Below are 20,919 nucleotides of genomic sequence, written 5' to 3' on the forward strand. Positions count from 1 at the left end.
ATAAGATACAATATAACAATTTGGCAAATTCTCGATTTGTTATCTCATATACTATAATACAATTTTTTAGTGTCTCCGTCATCGCTTTACAAAAAATTTGAGAAAGAATATACTTGTGATAATCAATAATTAAGATCCATAACCTCTCTATTCATTTTTAACCACAGCGTAGGTTTTTTTTTTTTTTTTCTTTTTTCTTTTCTATTAGCAACCTGACCTCTTTCTAATACGAGCGTAATTTGCGGGTAGTACTTTATGAATATTTTGATGAGTTTCAAGCTTACAAAAATAAAAAAAAAATTATCTTATTGGAAGAGAGCTAATTTTGAATGAAGTGAATAGAGTTGATAACTATAACTATGATTAAGGATAAATGTTGGTAATTCATCGATCGACGACTTCGAGAGTATTGGAATCTTGTATAAATACGGACTACATTGTCTGTTGGATGGACAATTGATACAAAAATCTACTTCGTAATTTTTATTTATTGAATTAATACTTTTAAACAAGATAATTCTTTTTTTTTATTATTTGAAATGATAAATAAGATAAATTTGTTCTCTCTAGATCTTATTAAAATATTTGTGGTATAATATGAATCTGCATTTTGACACATTTATAAGTCACGTTATCAGTAATACATATACTACGTTACCTCCAAACTTTTTCAATCGTAACTTTGGAGTATTATTTGTGTAGTAGTATTTAGATGTTAATATTTTACTCGTATTAATTACCAAATTGAATTTTCAAACAAAAAAAAATTCAAATTGATTTTTCAACATGTCTCTTTAATCACGTTTGCCGTTGGAATAAATTAATTTTTAACTTAGGGTCTGTTCACATCTACTTAATTTCTGTTCAGTTCAGTTCAGCTCGATCTTAATTTTCCTCTCTCATAAAATATTCATTTCAGCTAAATTATATTCAGTTCAGCTCCAATCAGTTTAGTTTTGTTCAATTCAACTCAGTTCAGTAAATGTGAGCAGGCCCTTACACGTCTCTCTAATCACGTTTGTCCTTTTTTTTTTTTTTTTTTTTTTGTTAATGGAATTAATTGATTTTTAACTGATATGTCTCCCCAGTTACCTTTGGCCTTCATTTTATTTTAAGACAATAATAGAAGGGTATTTTTTTTTTAATTAATTAAATCAATAGATTTGGTTTTTAACTATTGTCTCTTCAGTCACATTTAACGTTATTTTTTAAATAGAATAAATTTATTTTTAATTGACACGCCTTTTTAGCCCTTTTTCCGTCAATTTTTAATTAAAGGAATAAGAGGGGTGATTTTTTTTTTAAATTAAGTTTTGTACCTTTAAGTCCTTATTAAATATTAATGGAATAAGAGGGGTGATTTTTTAGATAATAAAATTCATTCGGCACTTAAATTCATCTCTTGCGAACAAAGTATAACTTCTCACTTGTCTAGTAATTTTGACAAATCTTCTAAGGTTATATTCGGCAAAACTAGTAGTAGTTGTTGGCTATTAGCTTATGAGTAGTTGTTAGCTATAGAGGTAGCTGTGAGCTGTCAAGTATTAAGGTAATGTTTCGTACTACAAGGCCTTGTTTTCTTCACCTTAAAAAAATAACATTAAGCAAAAAGAATTTTAGTTTAGTAAAACTAAGTTCAGTTCAGTAAAATTAATTTAAGTTCAGTAAAAATAATTTCAGTTCAGTAAAAATAAGTACAATAATTCAGTTTTCTCAAAGAAGAATTATAATAGAAAATCAGTAAAAATAATTTAATTTTAGCAAAAATAATTTTAGTTCTATAAAATTAATTTAAGTTCAGCAAAAATAATTTAAGTTTAGCAAAAATAATTTCAATTCAGTAAAATAATTTCAGTTCAATAAAATTAAGGTGAAGAGAACGAGGCCTAAGGGCCTATTCATATTTACTGAACTGAGCTGAACTGAACTGAACTGAACTGAACTGAACTGATTGGAGCTGAACTGAACTGAACTGAACTGAATTGAGCTGAAATGAATATTTTATGTGAGAGGGAAATTAAGAGCTGAACTGAACTGAACTGAACTAATTGGAACTGAACTGAACTGAACTGATTGGAGCTGAACTGAACTGAAATTAAGTAAATGTGAACAGGCCCTAAGTGTTTGGCAAAAGTAGCGGTTGAAATTATAAAAGATGGTTATTATTATTATCATTATTACTATTATTACTATTATTATTATTATGATAAATAAAAAACAGACAAAGTCATACAACCTACCATAAATTAGTAGGAAAGCTGGGACATAATTTGGGCCCCACTCCTCTAGCTGTAGCAAATCCCATCATAGTGAACGGATTATTAAAAACAAAAACTAAGGAAGTATATTTTATTTTACAAAATTATGATAGATTAAAAATATTAATAGTATATTAAGTTCAAATTAGATCATATTTCCGTCGTTCATTTTGGTCAAAGTGTGTTGCAAGGTTTTTTTTTTTTTTTTTACACAAATTAATTCATTAATAAAAGGTTGTACGACTATACAAATGAAATCTAAATTACCAAATACATAAAAAAAAATTAATGAATTAAATAACGGTTTCCTTCATCAAAGCTACGATCATTGAATAGATCTAACACTATAGTATATCTCTCGTACACATTACTAATATATACAACCTTTTCAGAGATACGTTTGTTATAGATGTAAGGATGATTTTCATCTAATTTACTTGAACGTTTTTGAAAATTTGACAACTGTTGCGATCCCGATAAATCTTTATCCACAAAGTGATGATAGGGGAAAAGATGATTTTTGAGGAACCCTAACACACACACACACACACACACACACAAAAGACAATTAAGGGCTTGTTTGACATCGTTCGTTTTTTGTTTTAGTTTTTTTTTTTTTTTTTTGAAAACAAAAACCAAAATTAGGAAACAAGAAAAAAGTTTTTTCACTTTTCCGTTGTCAGTTTTTAAAATTATCATGGTTTTAATAAGTTTGATTATTTTTTGAAAAAAAAGTTTAATTAATTTTTGATTCATTATATCATTATATGACATATATCAAAATTATGAAAAACAAAAAATTAAATCACATCGATGCTAGACGAACCTTAAAGGCTTGTTTAACATTTTTTTTGTTTTCAACTTTCTGTGTTTTTATAAAATAATTAACAAAAATAGAAACAAGAAAAATATGTTGTTACTTTTTAATTGTCAGTTTTCAAAATTATTATGATTTTTATATGTTTGATGATTTTTTAATTCATTATATGACAATGTCATATGATTTGCAACAAATGTAAATGGAGTATTAGGATTTTAATCAAAATGTTGCAATAAATATAACGAAATTTTAGATTTTAACACCATACAAAAACCCGAAAATGATTTTTAACACCCTTAAAAAAAAATTAACACCAGACAAATTTACTAAAAATTGATATTACCATCACTTAACGGTTTCCATTCAAAAATTCCGTTAAATGTGGTCCACAGTGACACGTGTCACCATTTTACCTGTTTAAAAAAAAAAACCTAAAATTACCCAGCCACCACCGCTTTATACAAGATAACAAATGGGGAAAAAATACCTAATTTTTGGAAATTTGTCTGGTGTTAAAATAAATTTTTTTATGGAGGTATTAAAAACCATTTTCAGGTTTTTGTGTGGTGTTAAAATCTAAAATTACCTAAAAATGAAAAAAATGCAAATATTTGATTTAGTTAAGATCATATCAGATCAAATCGTGTTAAGTGAATTTATTTAAATTAACTTAGGCCTTGTCTGGTTGCACTTTAGTACTCCATCTGCATTTTATTACTTGCTCCACTTTTCTTTTACGACCTGTATTTAATTATTTGCTCCATTTTTTAAAAACTTTTAGGAAAATTTGATTTTAATAATCCAACCTTTGCGCGATCTTTCTTAAATAATCCGACCTATTGATTATTCTACAATAATCACACCTTTACACCCCATTGTATTCTATCAGGCCAAGATGACCTGCTACCTATTGTTCAGGAAATTTTGTTTTTTTAAAATAAGGAATTTTTTTTTAAAAAAAAGTAATTCTTTCCAGCCACCAACTTTCCTCTTTTCCAACCACGCCCACCTTCCTGCCGCCCCTTCCCAATCGTTTTCCATTCCGACCACCCCCTTAGCCACCTTCCTCCTTCCACCATTAAAATCAATCGACAAAAACTCCAACAACCACCACCGTGAAAGGTTAATTAACCTCTTCATCATCATCATCTTCATTCTCACTTCTCTCTCCTAATTGCCGTCCTCATTTCCCCTAAAACCCAAAAATCTGCCATTAAGGGCCTGTTCATATTTACTTAATTTCAGTTCAGTTCAGCTCCAATCAGTTCAGTTCAGCTCCAATCAGTTTAATTCAGTTCAATTTAGCTTAGTTCAGTAAATGTGAACAGACCCTAACAACAATGTCTATCTTCCCCAGTTCCTCTCAACATCCATTTCTATGGAACTCAAGCTTCAAAACCCATCACCCAATTCTGTAGTTCCGTAAAAACCCACATCAAATTCCGCCTTAAAAGACATTTCAATCTTCGAGCGCGCATTTATCGGAGCAGTTGTCGGAGGATCTACTGTTTTTGGCCGGATTTTGAGGAAAGGTAGGTTGGTTTTTCTGGGTTTCAAGCTTTCGACGAATGTGGGTGGTTTATTTTTTATGGGTTTCGAGCTTTCAACGGAGCTTTGACGGATGTGGGTGGCTGTTTTTTCCGGGTTTCAAGATTTCGACGGAGGTGGGGATTCCAGGTGGTGGGTGACATAGGGAAATGGTGAGGGGTACGTGGAAAGGAGGTGGGCAGTGGTGGAGTGGCAAGAAAGAGAAGTGAGTGGGAAGGAAAGAGAAGTGTTGGAGGTGGCTGCTGGCTGGAAATTATGGAGGGAAGAAAGAGAAAGTAAGGAAGGGAAAAAAATAAAAATAAAATAAAAAAAATTCAAAAATACAATTTTTAAATGTATAACTTAAATTTGGACTAATCAAATTTTGACACGTGGCAAGGTGACTTGCTATTGTAAGTTGATAACCGGTTTGGCCTAATAGAATAGAATGGGGTTCAAAGGTGGAATTATTATAGAATAATCAAAAGGTTGGATGATTAAAAAAGATCGCGTAAAGGTTGGATTATTAGAATCAAATTCTCCAAAATATTGACGATAGTCCCCCTTCACATCATATTTTAATACAGTACTTTTGATATGTTTGACGACTAATCACTTATTCCCTATCGTAACTAGAATTTGTTATATACGCTCTTATTTGATGATTAAATGAAAAACAATCATCCAAATGGGAACAAATTCTCGTGGATCTAAGCGTGCCCAGATGTATGTAATAATCTCTTTATCGTAACCAAACGAGACCTAAATCAACCATTTCCACCACTTGTCAAGTTAAGCAAAAATAAGCCAAGGTGATCAAGAGAATGACCAACTTTTCCCTCGAAAAAGTTACAAGTGATTAGGAAATCGAGCTTAGTTTACTCGACGGTCTTGCGACTCTTGCCCCCTCTTCTTTCCTCCCGCAAACCCCTCTCTCTCCTCGTGCCACCGCACCACCACCACCACCACCTCCGCCACGGCCGTGCCGTGTAGCATTTGCTGATAGAGTGATTTCATAACGAGATAAAAAGTGAGAAATTATTAGAGGGATTAGATTGGGAAGCTTTTTTTTTCAGCTTCTTGATAAATTTTCTGACAAATTAAATTGGTGGGTATTTAATTTGTTGAAATGGGTAATATTTTTGTGAAAAAACCCAAGATCACTGAGGTTGATCGTGCAATTCTCTCTCTTAAAACTCAGAGACGCAAGCTTGGTCAATATCAGCAACAGGTTATTAATTCCTTGTTTTTCCCCCTTTTTTTGAATTTTGTTTTCTGGGTAATAATTGTAATCTATTTAATTTTGTTGGGTTAATGTTAAAATGGCGAATTATGTTGAGAAATGTTGTTGTGTATGCTGATCTGATTCTCTTTGATTTCGATTATTAATATGTTTTATAATATGTATAGAAAAGAAAAAAAATAATGCACAAATTTTATCAGCTAGAGTGGTGAAGATTAGTTTTTGATTTAATGGGGTGTTGATTAGCTCAATTAGCTATTTTGTCCTCAATTAGGTTATGCATTGTGCTGCTTAAGGATGAAAGTATGTTCGAGTTCGGGTTCGATTTTGGTGGATATGGAAACGATTTTGTGCTTTAAGTAGAAGCTTTCTGTTGTCTGAAGTTAGTATAAAACGTGGTTGATTTGATTACTGATGGGGTGAGGTTTTAATCTTTCGATGCAAAGGAATCCAATTACAACTATTTGGGGGTTTAGCTATTAGCCTATGGTGAGGAAGGTAGCTTTAATGGTAAGTAAGCCCAATATGCTGGATTCTGTTGTGGTTGCTTGTTGCATAGAGTTCCAAAATATTTTGACTTCAATTGGGTTGAATCCATGTTCTTATAGTTATGCCATTTGCTATATTCGTTGCATTTCTTTAATTGAATAGATGATATGTACGGATGGATGATTCTAATGAGCAAGCTGGCTATTGTAATTTATTGTGTGTTAGAATAGGGTCGTGGGGGGACTGGTGGAGTGATTAAAGTGTTACTGTACCAAATAAATTTACTTCAGAGAAGGGAATTGATACTATCGTGTTAGATGCCTGCTTTGGAGGAGGCATTGAAGGCGATGAAATAATGTAATGATGCATCACCAATTCAGAAAGAGGATTAACCTTAGAAGGTCGGCTGGTGCAATCAACTGAATCAATTGCTTATAGTTTCAATACCTGTTGAACTATTAAAATATATTTGGGAAGAAAGTATATGTTTTACTTTATTCACTTTTATGTTATTGTTGGGCATTGTATGTGATCCAGGGTGACATTGTTATAGTCATAAACTCATAATACTAATTGCTACTTGTATTTGAATTGCTTGATAAAATGTATCTAAATTGTGGTTTCTATAGAATCCTCAATATACTGATCAGATGCAATGACACCTAGAGATGCTCGGTGATAGGAGTCATAATATTATCATGGTGGTTGGAGTCAAAATCTGATGAATTTTCTAACTGATTTCTAGATACGTATAAATTATGCACTAGAAACTGGGGTGTCTGTTTGAATTTTCATTTCCCATTTTGTCTAGTAGTAGCTGTTGAAAGTTCAGCTTCAGCTTTTGGAGAACAAAAAACATTTAGCTGAGAAAATCTGCTTCTTGCAGCTTCAGCTTGAATCTTGTTCTTTTTCTGCTTTTTGGGAAGAGAGGTTTTTTTTTTTTTTTTTTTTTTTGGGGGGGGGGGGGGGGTTGGTGGTGGTTATCTACTCCATTTAAGTCTTTGAAGACAATGAAAGCATAAATTGCTGTAACATGGACTCTTCTGGAGGGGGTGAGTTTGGACTTTGGGCGTTATACATATGAGAGTAAGAGCTTGTTCTGGTGAATGAGTTTGTTTAGGGACCTTAATAATTGTGTGTGCTGTGTAACAATGTATTTTGCTATATCCCAATAAAAATTTTATACTATGTGTCAAATTGAAGAAGAAAAGTTGGATATACCTGTAATATGTTAGACACAAGTATACAATTTTGCAAATCTGAAAAATTTTATTGCTTGAACAGATAATACTTAAAAGGGATGGTTTATTGACGTTTCAAAGGTTGTAAATAAGATAATTTAAGGGGTCCAATAACTCCAATCACATTGCCAATACAGATCTAGATTTTAGATACCCCCTCTGTTTTTTAATATTTGCATCACTTGTCTCTGTGTGGGGTTTTAGATTAGATTCGTGATTTTTGTTGTTTGATCCATTTGTAAAAGTTTATATCTTTTTATTGCCATTCTGAGTGTATGTATATCCAGATATGCTTCAACAGTAGAGGTAATATCTGGGTTGGATTTAAATTGTATACAAGTAAATTTTTCTTTGGTGACCCACTGGATAAATATTCGTAGTTTTGTACTTATTCACTTTACATTTTTGTTACTTGCTCATCATGTCCAGCTATAGCACCTCTTCATATCTTTTTGTTGCTTTTTTCCCCCTCTTTTCAGCTTGAAGCTGTCATCGAAGCTGAAAAACAAGCCGCAAGGGACTTGATTCGTGAAAAGAAAAAAGATAGAGCCTTACTTGCATTGAAGAAGAAGAAGGTGCAGGAAGACTTGCTGCAGAAAGTTGATGCTTGGCTAATTAATGTTGAGCAGCAAGTAAGAATTTCAACCATTATGACCCTCCGGCTTTTGATGCCATTTTAAATGACCTTACTCTTTCCGAGTCATTAGTCTTACAATTTTTTTTTATTTAGTTGGCAGATATAGAATTATCCAGCAAGCAAAAGGCTGTCTTTGAGAGCTTGCAAGCAGGAAACAATGCGATGAAAGCAATTCAAAGTGAACTTAACCTGGATGATGTTCAGAAGTTGATGGATGACACTGAAGAAGCAAGAGCCTATCAAGATGTATGCTTCTCTTTATTCAGATTCTTAAAACTATAGTTTTCCTGCTGATTTGACTGTCACATTTATTTCTTCTTTTTCCTAAAGGCTTTGGAGTAAGGGGTAAAGTTAGAACGAAGTAATTAATAAGTCCTGCAAATTATAAAGAAACATAAAAATTTAAGTTTTAATAACAAGAAATAAGAAGTAACCTTGCGAGTCTTGACCTTAGTTTTGATGGCCATAGTAGACTCCATAGTCCCATGTCCAATAAATGTTCACTGTCCTTTCTCAGAGATTGTTATTCATCTTTTCATGTTGTAATGCCATGATGTCAGGACCAGATATTTGGTATTTACATATTGACAGCATGAAGCATTTTGATAGGAGCAGTTGCATACTTGCATTCTCAATTTTAGCCCTTAGTTATCAGTTATCAAGCTCTAGCTGTTAATATGTAATTTTGTTCTTAGTCCCTGGGATACCCGGGTCTCCTTGAAATCAACTCTCCTTCATTAAGAAGTTGCAGTTAGTCATTACTCATTAGAAAATGTCTTGTGATCAACATTTCCTATATTTCTTGCCATATATGCCATCAAGTTGGATCACTTGATCCCTGAGTGTGTCCTTTAGAATGATCAGCACTCTGCCGTTACCAATAGGGTAGTGCTTAGAACAAGAATACTACTTCTATCTTCATATTTGTGCTTGATAATGACATGTTAGGACAATATACATGATAGACTTGAGTACTTGACAGAGTTGATGCTATCAATATAATAAATTAATAAGAAGTACAAGTCACGGAGAAAACACTTCAGGTGCATGATAGAGTCATAGACAGAAGGTGGCTTTGTAAAACTAATTACGGTTGGCTATAACTAATGGCAACCTAAGCACTATAACTTTCCAGTAACGTCTCTTCAGAATTGCTTTTATGTGATTGGCTATAGCTGTACACGGTGCATGTTATGTGAACCTGTGGGCATTTCTTGTTCGAATTATGATTTTTTTTTTTCCAACTTTTTTGGGAAACTAATAATCTTTCATTTGGTATCTGTTTCTAGGAAATACATGCTATACTGGGGGAGAAATTATCTGCTGATGATGAGGAAGAAGTATTAGCAGAATTTGATAATCTAGAAGCAATGGTATGTTTATTTTTTGAGATACTTGTCCTTATCTATGCTGTGTCTAGTATCAAGGGCTTGATGAGCTGATTGAGACTGCATATTAATTTCTATCTATGGCTTTTTAGATGAAATCAGTCTGTAATCAGCTGAAAGGAACTTATAAAATGAGAATATGTTCATAATATAAAAGCACACATAATTTAAGCCTTGGGCAATTATGTAATGAATTACCCTTTAGGATCACATGTGATACAAATCATAAGCCTGATTGACTCAGGAAATAGGAGAACCCCTTCCACAAACAGTATAAGACCGTGAAGGAAAGTTTCCGTAGTTGAACAGTAGTCTGAGGGGAGAAGGCTCCCACATCTTCCGAACTTCTTAGAGACCGTATTTATTTACCCCCTTGTAGCTATTACTTATGGCTTGTTTTATCATGATGTGCTGAACACCATATCTTCTGGCTCCCATAAGCATATTTTTGTCCACATGGAGTAGGTCCAAAGCATCATTTCTACAGGATATAGAGATTTTATAAAGAAGAAATTGTAGAGAAGATTTCGAATGCTTTATAGCAAGAGAAAACTTGGAATTTATACATTGACAAGCTTTGGTGGCAGTATTTAGTGTATAAAGTTTTGTTGTCATTATTTTTATGGGGAGTTGCGGGGTAGGGCCTAGATGGCCCCCTTCCCCCCCCCCCCCCCCCCCTTCCCCCCCCCCAACAAAAAAAAAACACAAATTAATAGTGATTTTGTCTTTGTTCTGCTGTATAATTCTGTAATCAGATACAGCTTTATATATACACGGACATGTAGAGGCATATTCTTTCATGTGAATTTACTGAAATACAAGTGCACATGTGAGGCTGGATTTGATTTACATTGTTGTTGTGAATTTGTGATTGTTTTACATTGTTGAAAGTTTTGTTGGAAGCCTTGTATATACTCTGACGGTCTGACCTGATTCAACAATACTCTGTCCACAAACTGTAAAAGATATTCTTGTTGCATCAGAAATTCTCTCAAACAGCTACTTCAATGAGAAAAAAAGGATAAGACTTTTAGCAAGAAATGCTAATATATATGCATAGTTTATGAAGAACAGAGATTGAGATGTAAACTCAGTTGCTCATTCCGATATAGTGATGTACTTAAGTTTAATTTTCCAGGATTTTCCTGTATATCATGACACATTGACACTATCCTAAGAATATATGCTCATTTTTGTATGGACTTGGTAGTCATTAGGCATGGAAATAATTATGAACCTTGAACTTTGATCTTTTTAGATTAATTCAAACTTAAATATACAATTGAATGCACACACCTGGGCACATGTGACACGGCAAGAAGTACAGACCTTATTAGACTTGAACAAAGGTATGTAAACCTGTGTGAGAAGGGACCATGCCTATGCATTTGGAATTTGCTTCATATGTATGCAGCCCTACTAGAAAATCTCTGATCTCAACTGCAGCCTTGAAGCCCTACTAGATATTCTATTATCATATCTTGTGGTTGCATATTATACTCTAGCATTGTGTATGTTATTGTCGTAGTTTTAACTGATGGAGGTATGCTTTTGTTGGTGTAGCTTACTGTCCAAGATCTACCAGAAGTTCCCACTGCAGTTCCTGAAGAGGAAGAGAAGTTGGATCTACCTGATGTTCCTACCAAGGCTCCCGTTGTTGATGATGTTGAGGAGGTTTCAGATAAAATCCCTGAGAAGAGAAAAGGTAGATATCTTTCTGTCTTCAACATTCTTCACTCTTTGTTTTTCCATTCTAAGATAGTGATGGCATTTGAAAAATTCTCACAGAATTTCGTTATTTTTCCTCCTCATCCTCTCTCTATTTCAACTGTATATCCCCCATCTTTGTCAACAATATATTGATGCTTTGGCTCTTCTTTGGCAGTTATGGAAGAGCCATTGCCGGCATAGCCTGCCTACTTTGGAGCTGATTGTGGAGTGCGAGTTGATGACACAACCCTTCTCATTGTTTCAATAGAAGTCATGTTCAAAAGGCCTATATTTACACTCCATTAATTTTATTTTCCTTTCTGGCTATGTATAGTATTGCAGTTGTGTACATCTATCTTTTAATCCTATACCAGCTAATCAGCCTTAAAGGGGAAGAAATCAGCTGTTTGAATCTTCAATGTGTACAGATTTGCAACTGTTTATTCAAGTTACAACTTCTATCGGACATAATTTCTTGTTCAACTTCTAGTTTACTTGCTCTTGGTGATTGCTATTTGCCATTTCTAGCTTATGTTTGAATAAGCCATAGTTCTTGAGTAATGACTATTGACTAAATGCCCTTATCTGGGAACCAATATGTCAATCCTGCCTCCAATATATCAATTCTCCTTCAAGTTAGATTCAAGTCAAAGGAACACTACTTAGCATTTAGGGCCGGTTGCACGTGATAAACGGGATGGAATGAAAGATAATGGAATGAAATTCTTAACATGTAGAATGTTGTTTGTTTAAAGTAAACAAAGGAAATCACAACCACCACACAACCCCCTCTTTCTTCACTTCTCCAACCAACACACACCCTCGAAAACCCTCTTAGTGCAAGTAGAACTTGTATTTACCAAAGCTTGCTCAGGTGGTAAGGGTTGATAAAATAACCTATATACACCTTTTGATGTTGGAGGTTCAATCCCCATTAGAGCCATTTTAAAGACAAGAATTACCTTTACACTTCCCCCTAATAACTTAGGAGAAGTTTCGTTAACAAGTAATTTTAAGTTTATGTTTACACTCGCACATTATGTCTTATCATATAACCATCAATAATTAAAATTGATTAATAGTTTAATACACCTTTTCTCAGAATAGTTTATTCTTTATGGTGATGTATTTCAATATTTGGTAACGAAATTTATATTTTCGTATCATTATAGTTGGATATTCTTTATGGTGATGTATTTCAATATTTGGTAACGAAATTTATATTTTCGTATCATTATAGTTGGATGCTTGCATATTTTTTACGATTTAAATAAATTGATAGATTTGAGTCATTTGACTTTTAACACTATTTACAAACTCAAGTTGGACATATATATCAATCATGTAAAATCTTTGGACTAATTATAAACAGAGTAGAGACTAGAGAGTTAAGAAAACTCAAGTGGTCAGAACTTTCTTCTTTATTCTAGGAGATAGATTTTCATCACCCGCCGTTTGGCCTGTGGCTTTCTAAACACCAAATAAATTTTATAAATCGAGTAATATAGACTACTCCGTATAATACGAAAGGAAAGTCTGTCCTTGACCGTATTTTCCTACTTCAATTTTATAAACCGAGTTGTGAATTGAGTATTTTGGGGATTCTATCGTTTTAGAACACAATTGAAAGTTAGCAACAAACAAAGCTCGCAACTTTTGCAAAATAAGGGTTTTCAATTGAACCCCCCTTTTCTCAGGTTCGTACTTTTCTCCCTAACCTAGCCGCCGATTCTCTCGATCTCTTCTTCCCAATTTCTTGTTTAATTTTCTGATTCAAGATTGAAGCTTTTTTTTATCTCTCTTTCAATTCCCAATTTTTTGTTGTAAAAAAAAAGATTCGATTTTTCTCAGCTATTTTTAATTCTAACCCTTTTTTTTTATTTGATTTGTATAGGTTTGTAATTGATTTAAGGAATCATGGCTTCCGAGGACAACGTCACTGAATTGAAAGAAGAAATTCCAGATGTGGGTATTTCTTATTTTTAATTTAGGGTTTTATCTTTTTATCGTTTTATTTTTCAGTAATTTTCAGCAATTGATTTCAGTATAATTCACTGCTTAATTGTGTGGCTTTTGAGGTTACAATTTTTATTTTTATATTATTTTCTGGTGAATGTAATTGCAATTAGGTTTTGCCCAAATTATCGTATTTCTCTCAGTTTACATGAAATCTTGGAAAGATTATATTTTTATTACACTTGGGTATATACATACGCCAAAGTCCTAATCCCAAAAAGATGGGGTCGGATTGGTTGGGTGAGCCAGAGATTATCTGAATGCTGATAGTTTTATTCAGGATATATTATTGATATGAAGTTTTCAATTGGTTCAAATATTAGTAGTTGATTACAGAGGTGATTAATTAGGGCCTGTTCTCTTACGTTGAAATTCAGTTCAGCTCAATTCAGCTCAGCTCCTAATTTCCTTCTCTTATAAAATATTCATTTCAGTTCAGTTCAACTGATTTCAGTCAATGAGAACAGGCCCTTAGTAAGGGAATGGGATAGGCCTTTGAACTTCATAGAAAACGTGCTCGAGTGGCGATGAAAATCGAATACAATTAAGTGGGTATCGCCATCCATGAAAAGCTATTGAGTGTCGAAAATTTTGTAATCCCAGCTTGTGTAGGAGATGCTAATGTTGAACAAAACGGGGTCTTGTTTAGTGAATTTTATAGTCTGTATGCATGTTTTGAACTGGTGAATTTTATGTAGAGAAGACCCCTCGATCACCTTTTCTCTGATTTATGGCTTTGTGTAGAAGATAGAGTGCTTTATTGTCACAATGAAGAGGTCCAACTTCCTAGTGATGTACCCTCTGTCAAAACTTCCCCTTTGACTGTTGTAAGGAGATTTTAAGTATACTCATTTGAGTAAATGACTTTTCGTGGGCAACTCTGAACAAATAAATTGGATAAACTAGCAATTTAAGTGATGCATCTTTGGTGGTCTTGTTATTCTGACCGATTTAGTGGCCTTCACTGTGGTGTGGAACAAAATTCTATACTCTGCTTCCATCTCATAGTATTTTGACCATAAAAATATAAAAAAGTGATGCATCTTTTGGAAGAGGAAGGCCAGGGGCTCAACATTAAAGGCTTGAAGAGCTAGATGATTTAAAGCTTTCAGAATAATACCTTGATATGAAGTATTTTTAGAATTAAGATATCGTAAGCTGGAGCACTTGCTGGAATGAAATAAATTGGAACATTCTAGGGTCTTCATAGTCAAGTCAGCTCTATTATGTGTCATTAATTTTAGATTATTAACTAGTAAGTGTCAGTACCCTATATGCAAATTGTGACAGGAATAGAAAGCCACTTTCCTTCATTATTTGGCAGTTTTCTGTATGGTGTGAAGGAGTAGAAACACTTAGGGGAAGATTGGCATCTATTCCTTGATCAAATTAGTCCAAGAATAATACAAATGGGCAAAATTGCTGATGCTGTTTGAGAATTAATTTTCCCTAGTGTTGTTCCTGTTGGAGCCAGTGATAAATATTTCATCCACAGTGATAGCTGTTAGACTATGCAAAGAATATGAATTTTTTCTTGAGGCTTGATTTACTATTATGAAAAATTAATGAGCTTTTGAATCTTCTCCTTTGGATTAGAATTACCTTCTAGCCCTTATAGTTTCATCTCCGGTGTCTTTATTGGTAGGAGCTGAGGCTTTTCATTTGGAGATTAGATAGAGATAATCTCATTTTAATTCCAGTTGTTAATTTGGTTGGAACTTCAATTTCCTTACTTTATCTAGAGCCAACATTGAGTTTCATATATTGTCTACTTTGTTGACAACACATCTTTTTCTTCATCCAGATAGTACCATTTGATCCCACTAAGAAAAAGAAGAAGAAGAAGGTTGTCATTCAAGATCCTGCCGATGAACCTGTGGATAAATTGACTGAGAAAACAGAAAACTTGTCAGGTATGTGTCTACCTATAATTGTGTAAGATGCTGAACAATTGGTGTAGCTTAAGTATTCGTGAAATTATAATTTTAAGATGTACTGTTTTTGGATCATCATTTTGCAATGTACTTTTATTATGTGGAATGCCAAGAATTTGAGTATTTTTTGACTCCCTCGATCATATGGTTAACTTCACTCTTTGTTTTTTGGGTTTTTCCAAGATAAACTGCACACTTTTTTTTTCCCCTTTCCTTTTTGACTGTATCTCCAATTCCCATGCTGAAATCTGATACATATTGCATAATGGGATAGAGGGAGTAAAAGATGAAACACTATTTTGTGATTTAGGGTATAGCTGATGAAGTGTGTACTAATTTTCAGTATTTGAGATATGTCCACCTCTGATACTTCTGCTCCTTTTCTGCAGTATCTGATGGAGTTGAAAATTCCTTTGCTGGGTTGAAGAAAAAGAAGAAGAAGCCTGTAAGAAGGGTGAAATTACATTACTTTAGGAATATCTTATCATTGAATAACTTTTGATGAAGAGATTCTGTTTGCAGGTCGAAAATAACCTTTCAGGCGATGATACTCCTGACTTTGGGGAAGAGAAAGATGGTAGGATTCTGAGCTATTTCATCCTACCTTTTACTAGAGCGATTTTGTTTTTTGTTTTTTTGGCAGTTCTTTTCATCACCAAATCTGTAGAGAAGAGCTGTTGACATAAGTTTACCATTCTTGTCAACTATATTAGGGAGGCTTTAGTAAGTTATGTCTGACGTGGCTTTTGACCCAGATATCATTGATGAAGATGAAGAGGGAGAGGGGATAGTATTGCAAGCAGAACGAACACTATATCCTTGGGAAGGAAGTGACAGAGATTATACTTATGAGGAGGTCTGTTTGATACATTATTTCTCTTATTTGCAAACCAAAATGTTAAAATAGTAAAATTGCTATTTCTATAATTGCCTTGTAACTTATATAATATGTTTTTTCTTATATGCCGGTGGATGTTGGGTTCCTTTCAGTAGTTATGTGTCTCAAATGTTGAATCTGTTCCCATGGTGAATAAAATTTGTTATTAGAGGATCTTATTGAGATGTCTACATTTTCCTTTTATTCTCTGGATAATTTTGAGGTTTATATACTGCCTCTCTCACCCGGAGAAATTGAAAAGAAAATGCTTTTCCACCATCCCATCATCTCTGTTGTAGTGGAAAGGCCCTGCACTTCGGTAAAAGATTGATATTATATATGCAACTTATATCATGAGAAAATGTGTAAAATACTCTGATTACTAGTTGTTATCCACTAGCTCTAACAATCAATGTCCAGGGGTAACGTGTTTTCAACATTGTGAATTGTGATACTGTTGGTTTTGAATAACCGAGGCATGTGATTACCTCAACAATAAAGTTTGGTCCTTTCTGACATTGCTCTCCTCCATGTCATGGGGTCATCTTCTGTGGCCTATTGCTTTCCTTGCCTTCTGTGTATGAGATGTATCTTCATATTGAGAGTGAAGAATATTGTTTTCCCTTTGATTTGATTTCTGTTTGTTGTTAGGCACTATTGTATTTTGGGTTAAATCTTATTTATAATTTGCAGCTTCTTGGAAGGGTGTTCAACATCCTTCGGGAGAATAACCCAGAACTTGCTGGAGACAGGCGCCGAACAGTTATGAGACCTCCACAAGTGTTGCGTGAAGGCACGAAAAAGACAGTTTTTGTTAACTTTATGGATCTTTGCAAGACGTATGTATAATACTCATCATTCTTCTTTGGTTGATGTTCTTATCTTTGCTGGATTCTTGTTTCTTGTTACCTGGCATTGGTCACTGCTCACTGTTTAGGTCATGTAAATGCAATTGAACAAAATCACTGGAATAACCCGCTGTATCTTGCGAACTTTTTAGATCTTATCTTCTACTATTCTCTAGATTATCTAAAGTTCTTAGGTCTTTGGTTATTCTTAATTTTCACCTTTATGTTCTTTGAAGGATACCTTTTCTTGTTTTTGTTAATTTTTATTTTTTTATCGCCTGGGGAATGGAGGGATAGGGCAAAAATGACCTCAAGCTCTGGTGCTTGGGTTGAGCGAGTAAGGGAGGGATGGGGAGCGATGGCTGTGGCTGAATATCGAAAGGCTTTAGGCTAGACTCATTTTGGTTACAAGTTAACTTTAAATCTTGATTTGAATCTTATGTTTGAAATACTTGTAAACACAATAAAGAAAATGAACAGTCACTGAGGCACTGAAGTTATACTGAGATGAGTCAAAGTTTGGCTAAGCCAATCAAAATTTAGATCTGATCTGCTGTAGCAATTGGCTTGCTACGCTGTGGTATAAACCGGAATGTAGCTGAATGAATACTAGGCAAAGTAGAATGCTTGCCAAATGGATCAGTTTTCTACTAGCGACGTCATAATATAATACTAGGCAATGCCTTTAGGTATATATGTGATTTATTTATGGTGTGTTGCTCTCCATTTCTGTTTTTAATCTGGTTTAACACTTCTAAATTTCTATTTATCAAAAGAGAAAGGTCTTATATATTGAACATTCTATGTTGTTTTTCAGGATGCATAGGCAACCAGAACATGTTATGACCTTTTTACTAGCAGAAATGGGAACTAGTGGATCGCTTGATGGACAGCAGAGATTGGTGGTGAAAGGAAGATTTGCCCCAAAGAATTTTGAAGGAATATTGAGGAGATATGTCAGTAAGTACCTGCTTTCTATCATTGTCCTGAACTAAGTTGTTCAATGTTGTAACAAGTGCTTTTATGCTTTGCTCTATATAACCCATCTGCCTATCCATGAATACTGATTTTATGCATTAGAAAGTCGTATTTTTTATAGTGTGTCATCCTTATATATAATTATATAGGCTTATCATGACTGACCAACTGCATGAATAGAAAATTTATTTGATATGATGTACTTAATTACAAATGGCCTTGCATATTCTTGTGACTGGATATATTTAGCAGCTTAATTTTCATGACAAAATTACATAGTTCCCCAATCATGTTCTGCAGTAGTCTAAGCAATTAGATCTGAAAGCCAGCATTTTATTATATTGCAGATGAGTATGTTATATGCAATGGGTGTAAGAGCTCAGACACCATATTGTCGAAGGAAAATCGACTCTTCTTCCTCAGATGTGAACAGGTTAGTCATACGTTGAATTTGCTGATTTCCTTTTGGTATATTGATATGCTAGTCTTTGTGCATGATCGACTTGTATCTTTCTTAAGTCCTTTCTTGTTAAAGCTGTGTGAAAGGCCTATGATGACTAGTGGTATTTTTGAGCACTTGTCAATATGTGCCCATGAAAAAACTATTATCCGAGTTCTGAGGCCTCATCCCAGCTTTTGTGTTTTCTTGAAACCTTGCCGTTGGGCATAGGTCCATCTCTGCTGTGTAAAAATTACTGATACGTAAGAGGTTCTTATATTTGTAAATATAAAACGTGCATTTCCAATCCCATGTTTTTTATTAGAGCTTCAGTCACTGGTTTGAGGAGAAATTTATTGCAATATCCTTCTCTATTTCCCCAATTTACTGATCAGATTGAATCCTGATCCATGTGCAGACCTTTCTATACTTGGATATTTGCCAAATACAACCTCCCATTGATGTTAGAAGTCTTTTAAGTACAGTGTTTTTTATATATACCTTTTAAAATAAAAATAGCCTATTAATGCTATGTGTGAAGCGCCTTTATGCTTTCCTCTTCTCTGTATATTTGATCTGTAGAGAGAGATAACGTTCAAGCTCTCTGATGTTTTACGATAATATTGATAACCTCCCAGTTGAACAAAAGGCTTGTTCCTTGCGTAGGCCAATGATGATTTAAAGATATTTTGCCTACATTGTCTGACTTACAAGTCCATGATAATGAATATTCAGTTCTGAGGCCTTATTCCTAGAAGTTTTTCTCACAAAACTCCAACTTTGTTTGTCTAATAAATGATTTGCCATTTCCTTTAATATCTATCTTGAAAATTTATCCACACATTGGATTCACTCATTACATATTCTGGTATTCATCTCTGTTGGATGTCTACATTATCACGGATCGACTGATAGCTTGAATTATTTCCCTCTAATGTGCTTTGCTAATTTGATTGATTGTATTTTGCAGTGTGGTTCTGGACGGTCGGTTGCACCAATTAAAGCCGGATTCGTTGCCCGTGTTGGACGTAGGAATCAAGGATCTTAAGGAAACCAAAATCATTTTTCTTATTTGTTTGCGATATAAATTTTGTTCCACCGGTTTTTAGAAAGAAGAAATTAGAACCCGGTAATTGTTGGATTTTAAGTTACTGGCTTCACAACGATAAAGATGATGTTTTGTTTTGGTTATAAGTGTAGTGAGCTTTCTTTACACCTGTTTCATGTATTCAGCCTGATTTGCAATCACTCTTCTTTTTGTTAGAATCATGATTGTGTCATGTTAGAGTTCACATTAGAGTGGGGCAAAATAACAATTCGGTGCTAATTGAGTGAGTTGATCACGAGTTAGGGGTGCTTGACTCGACTCGATTTTTACTCGTGCTTGACTCATGCTCGCTCCTCGCTAATTTCAACAAGGCTTTGCTCGACTCAGCTCGTTAGAGTTTTGAACAAGCACTAGTTGAGTAGCTCACAATATGCTTGTTAAGGTTTTGGTCAGTTTAAAATATATTATATGCCTTTTTTTTTGTTTTTTTTGTTCACTTAGTATAAGTGTTCTTTTTTATCAAATTGTTAATTAAGAAGAGGTGGGTTTTGTCTTTTATGGTGAGCAAGATCAATTTTTGTCATTTGCAAAGTGATAAGCTTAGGAATTAAATAACAAATGAAAGAAAAGCAAATTCCATCAATCCATCTCCATCTCATAAACGTGAAGGAGGTGAAGAAATAAGAGGTGATGTTTGTCCTTTTGTATTAATTAGGGTATTTTGGTCATTTCATTCTCTCGGGTGAAAATATAGATTTTGATATATATCTTTAAATACTTAACGGAACATAACAATAATACTTAAACTGCTATACATTTTAAAATAAATTACTTTCCTTCGTAAAATTAGCTTCCGGTATAGTATAATCTTGAAATGAAATTAAGGAATTGTTCTCTTCAACTTATTTCAGATACTTATTCCTTAATAAATTCAAATCAGATCAGAAAGATTCAGATCAGAACTTTTGATTATCACTTATTTATCGCTAAATATCGTTAATTGTGTATTAAATTTTTTTATAAAAATTACATATTTAAAATGTTCATAATGAGACGAATCTAACAAGATCCCATTTTGATGATATTTTTCTTTATAGATTAGTATTAAAATGCGGTCAAAACTTACAAATTGACCAAATCTACTTGTTTCGGGTGAAGAGAACAAATCCTAAGACTAAAACATTCGTTGTTCGTAAAATAGAGATTAAAATTTAATTAAACTTATCATATATATAGATTAGTGTATAATAAATCATGTTTCTAAATTTTGGCCCTTAGTGACATGGATTACGTAAGGTATTAGGTAAGCAAAAACTAACCCTGGCTGCTGCGGCCTTGTATTGTTGCCATTAATATAATTGTGTACTAAATTATTGAAGACTAAATTAACACTATATATATATTTTTTTGAAGGGTACTAAATTAGCACTATATATATAGCATCAATTTAAGATAATTTGGTTTCA

The 20,919-nt window shown here is 33.6% G+C and overlaps 2 protein-coding genes and 1 non-coding gene across 3 annotated transcripts; all 3 read left to right on the top strand.

Moving 5' to 3' along the window:
- Positions 1 to 5,397: 5,397 nt before the first annotated feature.
- On the top strand, positions 5,398 to 11,784 carry LOC145611599 (vacuolar protein sorting-associated protein 20 homolog 1-like). Its single transcript, XM_081666938.1, has 6 exons — positions 5,398 to 5,836; positions 8,058 to 8,210; positions 8,309 to 8,461; positions 9,505 to 9,588; positions 11,167 to 11,308; positions 11,489 to 11,784. The coding sequence occupies exons 1-6, from the start codon at positions 5,735 to 5,737 to the stop codon at positions 11,512 to 11,514; spliced, it is 660 nt and encodes a 219-aa protein (XP_081523064.1). The 5' UTR covers positions 5,398 to 5,734; the 3' UTR covers positions 11,515 to 11,784.
- Positions 11,785 to 12,884: 1,100 nt separating this feature from the next.
- LOC145610295 (eukaryotic translation initiation factor 2 subunit beta-like) lies at positions 12,885 to 19,618 on the top strand. Its single transcript, XM_081665617.1, has 10 exons — positions 12,885 to 13,010; positions 13,208 to 13,278; positions 15,134 to 15,242; positions 15,653 to 15,708; positions 15,786 to 15,840; positions 16,019 to 16,119; positions 16,834 to 16,979; positions 17,806 to 17,948; positions 18,314 to 18,399; positions 19,376 to 19,618. The coding sequence occupies exons 2-10, from the start codon at positions 13,231 to 13,233 to the stop codon at positions 19,451 to 19,453; spliced, it is 822 nt and encodes a 273-aa protein (XP_081521743.1). The 5' UTR covers positions 12,885 to 13,010; positions 13,208 to 13,230; the 3' UTR covers positions 19,454 to 19,618.
- LOC145612879 (small nucleolar RNA SNORD34) lies at positions 19,069 to 19,153 on the top strand. Its single transcript, XR_014106790.1, has one exon. It is a non-coding gene; the product is annotated as a small nucleolar RNA SNORD34 (small nucleolar RNA).
- Positions 19,619 to 20,919: the final 1,301 nt, after the last annotated feature.

Source organism: Chenopodium album, chromosome 24, assembly GCF_948465745.1.
Source record: "Chenopodium album chromosome 24, dcCheAlbu1.1, whole genome shotgun sequence".
NCBI classification, from domain to species: domain Eukaryota; kingdom Viridiplantae; phylum Streptophyta; class Magnoliopsida; order Caryophyllales; family Amaranthaceae; genus Chenopodium; species Chenopodium album.